The 6,000-nt window shown below is 42.3% G+C and overlaps 1 protein-coding gene across 1 annotated transcript in view; it reads left to right on the forward strand.

Moving 5' to 3' along the window:
* Gpr180 (G protein-coupled receptor 180) overlaps nt 1-4,517 on the forward strand; it is a 28,287-nt gene extending 23,770 nt beyond the window's left edge. Inside the window, exons 7-9 of the mRNA XM_036199540.1 lie at nt 1,383-1,574; nt 3,020-3,097; nt 4,155-4,517. Coding sequence (XP_036055433.1) covers nt 1,383-1,574; nt 3,020-3,097; nt 4,155-4,313 — 429 coding nt within the window. The 3' untranslated portion in view covers nt 4,314-4,517. The remainder of the gene's footprint in view (nt 1-1,382; nt 1,575-3,019; nt 3,098-4,154) is intronic.
* The last annotated feature ends 1,483 nt before the right edge of the window (nt 4,518-6,000 follow it).

The raw sequence follows: 6,000 nt of genomic DNA on the forward strand, positions 1-6,000 counted from the left end.
CAAAAGCAGCTGTCTACTGAAGTGCTGTAGTGGTGAGAACCGGAGTAGACGGTGCAGGGGAGGAGGGGGAGACTGGAGTAGACGGTGCAGGGGAGGAGGGGGGAGACTGGAGTAGACGGTGCAGGGGAGGAGACTGGAGTAGATGGTGCAGGGGAGGAGGGGGAGACTGGAGTAGACGGTGCAGGGGAGGAGACTGGAGTAGGTGGTGCAGAGGAGGAGGGGGAGACTGGAGTAGATGGTGCAGGGGAGGAGGGGGAGACTGGAGTAGACAGTGCAGGGGAGGAAGGAGGAGGCCGCTGGCAACCCCTTAAGGCCAGTGAATTGGATTTTTGTTGTTTGGAGATGGGTCTCACATTATCGACCAGACTGGCCTAAAAGTCACAGAGATCACCTGCACCTCCCTAGTGCTGGGATTACATGCATGAGCCAGCATGCCCTGCCAAAGAATTGGATTAATACTGAGTTTTATTTACCAAGGTGTTTGGAAGAGACTAACAACTCAGTTTTGAAAGCTGAGCTTCCGTAGGAAGCCCAAAAGCGTATTTGATGGTAAAAAGATGACAATAATAAGTCCTTGGTGCTCAGTAGGTACGGAGGGAGCATGGATAGCAATAGACGGAACAGCAAGAAGCTATGATTTTACTGTCACGATAACTAGATGAGAGGGAAGGTCAGCAGAAAAGTCAGGGTGTGTGACCGTGCCCAGGAGCTTAGACCAATGTAACAGACGTGCTTTCAGGCTGATACCTAACCACCTTTGTTCAGTCCCCAGTACCCATGTAACGATAGAAAAACTCTGACCTCTACACACATGGTGTGGTACAGGCATGCACCTTCACACATACAATAATAGTAAAATAAAATCTAAGTAAATAAACAAAAATGGCTTCCTTTATGTAGGGAAGTTGCCAGAAAGAGTGACATTTGACAACAGTTTGGATTTGGCACATTCTGCTAGAAAAGATGCTGAGCTATTTGAATGTGGTCTTAAATTGGGCATGGTGGCGCATGACCATATTGCCAGATCTCTGGAGGCAGAGATGTAAGATTACTCAGAGTTTGGGGCTAGCCAGGGATATATAGCAAGATGGACAAAACAAGCAGGTCAGCCTTGCGATGGTGAGGAGAACTGGGAGGGAAGGAGGTGTGGGTTTAGAGGAGAGTTCCCCTTCTTCACCTTTTCTGCCTGTTTGTTCTTAGGTGATTTGACTCCTGACACTTGATAGAAATCCTACACTATTGACTGACAGCCTTTACAGTTAGATAATCTTTGCATCCCTCAGGAATGTTTTTCTAACATATAAAGGATGCTCACAAAAGAGTTGAGAACATGTTTTATTGTAAACAGGTATTTATTTTCCCTTAATTGTTGTTATTTACAGAGCATTTTGCTACTTTGGGAGCAGTTTGAAGACACTAGTCACCATAGTTCACATTCTCACCACAGCTTAGCAGGGGTCCTGCTGATCATCTTAAGAATCTGCCTGGCACTGTCGCTGGGCTGTGGACTCTACCAGATCATCACAATGGAGAGGAGCACACTCAAGAGAGAGTTCTACATCACGTTCGCCAAAGTATGTGTGGAGCAGGAAGTGGCTTCCGATGGTCTGCTGCACTCTGCTTTCTGTGGGAAGTCAGAGAGCAGTTAACCTGGGCTGCTCTCTGTGTGCCAGGGCACTGCTCTGAGCCCTCTGTTAATCTTCACGCCATGCATGATGTGGCTTTGAACCCATTGTACAGAACCCATAGAACAATATTTTCCATATAGTCTTTGAAAAGCCCTTGGGCTACATCTTGGTTTTCTTTATCAGTAGTGATTTTTCTTCTCTTCTGTGGGAATTAAAAAAAAAATTGTTAGCAGCTCTAACTGTCTGAACTGTTACTCTTGGAGTTCCAGTGTTGTGTGACAAGCCACGAGGGTTTCAGTACTGGAGACTGTAGCCCAGAGGCTGGTGCGAACACTGCATGGGCTGCTGTATCACCCCCTGTGTCCATGTGAGCAGAGCGGACCCTTTCTGTGCCCATCCAGTCAGAATGCTGTAGAGCAGCAAAGGAATTCTGAGCACTCACCTTAGTTCCCAACACTTCCTCATCACTGGCCCCAGGTCTCTCTGCTGGAGAGTTTTAAATATATGCATTCCTCTATGCATTTCCCTCTCTTTCTACAAGTAGTAAGTAACACACTGAAAACTGTCAATCTTCAAAGTGCCCCAAGCATTATAAGCTTGTTTCAAATTGAATTTTGAGAAAGAGATACATTGGGACAGTTTGTGGGAAAATAGAGAAAAGTACTTGAAAAGCATATTGTGAAATTTCCTGTTCCTCCTCAGCCTGTTGCCTCTCCCCTGCAATCCACTCTGCCATTCATAGTAACTGCTGTGATCGTCTTGGGTGTTTTTACTAATTCACTTGAGTATGGACATGTGAATATGACTTCATGGTTTCATTTCTCTTTGCAGAAATAGTATACATTTGTACCTCTCTCTTCTCAGTTACTAATTGCTGCCTGTATCACAGCATTGATAGTATATAAAATATATGTATGGGACAGATTTATAAGTGTAGTGTTGTAAGTATAGTCAGGACCTACGAGAGAAGGGGGGGGGGGGGGGAGAGGGAGGGAGAGAGAGAAAGAGTTCAGATTTTATTTTAGGAGTGTGTGTGTTTGGTCAGGTGCCCTGGAGCTAGGGTTATAGACAGTTGTGAGCTGCCTGCCATGTGGTGCTGGGGACTGACCCTGGGTCCTCCGCAAGAGCAGCCGATTCTCAGTTAAGAACATCTGCTGAGTCATTTCTCCACCCGAGGCCATAAGTGTATTAATAATTGTTTGGTTTTTGATTCAGGATCTCAATCTATAGCCCAGGCAACCCTCAAGCCGCAGTGCTCCCGCTGTAAGACTTCCTAATGCTGAAGGACTACAGTGTGTGCTGCCTCAAACAGCCAGGCTTTAGTTTCTGTTCTCAGTCTGGCGCATCAAAGTAAAGACAGCAGGACTTACTGGCTTGTCGGTTTCTTTCAGGGCTGTATCTTGTGGTTCTTATGCCAGCCAGTGCTCGCCTGCATTGCTGTGATTTTTAATGACTACCAAAGAGATAAGGTAAGTGATATGCATGATGAAAATGTTTTTAAGTCTTTATTTAGAACGTGTTAAAGTAGGCGATACCTACTTAGCTATTAAGCAGTGTCTTGAGTTCTTTAAAAATTCAAAAGAAAATGTTAAAACTGGTGAGTACATAAATTGTAAGTTCATAAACATTAAAAAATTTAAAATTAGTTCATAAACAAAATGATAGAAATAGCTTTTTTTGTTGGTCTGTTTACTTTTGAAATAGGATCAAACTTTGTAGCCCTGGGCCTCAAACTGGAATTGATCCTCCTGTTTCTGTCTTCCAAGTGTTGGGATTACAAGCACATGCTACCACACCTAGCCTAGAAGTAGCTCCTATGGGTCTTAGCCTATTTCGGAGTCATGTTTTTTTAATTAAACTAGAGGACATGTAATACATCTCTTTTAAAAACAGAAATGATTAGAATCGTTCATTGTGTACGGTATCAGCCGAGATGGACGGAACAGTCACATTGCTGGAACAGCCTGCAGACTAGAGCAGGCTGACTCTAGATGTGGTGGAACCTGCCTTCCCTCCTCAGCAGATGGCTGTGGTGGAACCTGCCTTCCCTCCTCAGCAGATGGCTGTGGTGGAACCTGCCTTCCCTCCTCAGCAGATGGATGGCTCCAGCACTTGAGAGCGAGGCTCGCCATTAGTGGTTACAGGTGGAAAGTAGGAACATGGCCTACAAAAAGACCTGTGACTTGAGGCAGAAGTGTGTTTTACTGCTATTAGCTAGATTAAATTAGCTCCATTCCTGATTTTTCTTATTACCAAAACCCATGTCTGTAACATGCATTCCCTTGGAAACCAGGTACTTTTCTGTCTGACTGTAGTATCTGTAAACTAATCATCAAAAGGAATTTACCCTTGAACAGTGACAGTCCTGAAGATATGTCTGCTCTCTGTGGAATGCGTTTCCTGAAATGCACCCGTGATAAAGGTGAAGGACTGTGTAGAGCGCAGAGTGGATGCATGGTAAATGAAATGTAACTTTTCTGTTTCTGCATGCGGTGAAACATTCCCTTCCTTTCTTCTTTCTTCCAGGTTATTACAGTAGGTGTAATCCTTTGCCAGGCTGTGTCCATGGTTATTCTGTACAGACTCTTCCTGTCCCACAGTCTGTACTGGGAGGTTTCTTCACTTTCCTCAGTGACACTACCACTGACCATTTCATCTGGACACAAAAGTCGCCCTCATTTCTGATACTTGATTTTTGTTGAAAGAACAAGTGAATTGGATAAGTGCAATAAGGATCCAGATGCAGTGACTTCTTTTCATGCCTTTGCTGTGGAAAACTGAACTGTGAGAGCAAAGCATGTTATTTATATAACTGCATTTCAGCAGTGCCAAAACTCAGAAAGGTCATAAATGTCTGGAGTGTGCTCAAACAATAAACTTTTAAAAGAATGTTGTTTCAAGGTGACTGAAGCAGTTCTGATGTGGAAATAAATGTGAGAGAGATGATTTCAATGATCTCTGGGTCAAGCGCTCACACTTCCAATGCCTCATTAATAATGAACTCAGGTCTGATAGTCTTAAATAGCATTCACTCAGATGATCACGCTTGTGCATATCCAGCTAGTCCAGTTATGAAGTCAGTGGGAGATGCTGATTTTAAAACTACTTTTTATGCTCTAAAGAACGTGCATTTCATGTTACAATGTAAGGGAATTGGAAATAAACAGAAAGTATATGAACAGTTAAATGAATTAGCTTTTGTTTATTCATGGGTAGAGTTATTTGCAGTTTCTCCTGTATTGTTGGCCCTAGTTCAGGCTTTATCTTGATTAGGAAAGGATTTTGCACAGTGTGTGGACAATCTTAGATACGTTACATTGGTTGTAAGAACAGAGAGAGTTTTAAATCTGAGCACTTAGGTGAAGGGACAGACAGGTTTTTGTGTTTTAAAAGAAAGACGGAAAAAGTAGTATATGATATGGCACTAAAATTTTAATCCTGAGATAATTCATTTCTCTTACATTGAATCCCCAATCATAATTAAGCTGTATACACAGATTACATTAACAGGAGCATTTCACATAAATGTTGGTTTCAGTCATCAACTACCCATGAATTCCTGCCCAAGGATACTTAATCAGGATTAAATTTTCTATGAATAATTGAAAAACAAAATACTCACTGGATTTGTTATAATCCATGTTGGCACTGGATTGTAAGTAGTTGCCATCTTGAATCCTTTGTATTAAAGCTGCATGCGCTCGTGTGTGTGTGTGTGTGTGTGTGTGTGTGTGTGTGTGTGTGTGTGTTCCCCAGACTGAGTGTGTGGTTTTGTGAAGTGCCTGATTGCAGAACTGCTGTGGCTGTCAGTACTCACTGTGTGACAGTCGTTACTGATTGGCAATTACTAAGTCTGTTGGTGTTTGTCAAGTTGTTGGGTCTTTTTGTTTACCTTTGGCTAATTTTAAATATTTGTATCTGCTTTACCATGCTTTTAAGCAGGAAGTGGTGCAATAGTCTGTTAATTGAACTTTTTAATGAAAGAGTTCAGGTAATGTAACACAATTAAAAAGTATCTGTGGTTTTGTCTTTATTTTTCCCTTGCATATAGTTTCATTGAAAATGAAAATATTCTGCTTCATTTTAAAGGCAAAAAATGCTTGCAGCTAGCAAACTGATGAAGTAATACAGTCTACCCATGACTAAAGCATCTCTCTAAACAGTACTCGACTGTCCTTCAGTAAGTGAGAGCTGCAGGTTAATAAAAAATGTGTAAGGCATGTTTTAGGTTTATAGAACCCACTAGTGTGTATAACTTTTTCTCTCACTGTGTCTCATTAATTCTACAAGTTACATCTGTTGTATTCAAGTACACTTTTTGTTAAGCCACACAAAAAAGTTCTGTAAACTTGAAACAGTGAGAAGGGGACAA

The sequence above is a fragment of the Onychomys torridus genome, chromosome 9, assembly GCF_903995425.1.
Source record: "Onychomys torridus chromosome 9, mOncTor1.1, whole genome shotgun sequence".
NCBI lineage: Eukaryota > Metazoa > Chordata > Mammalia > Rodentia > Cricetidae > Onychomys > Onychomys torridus.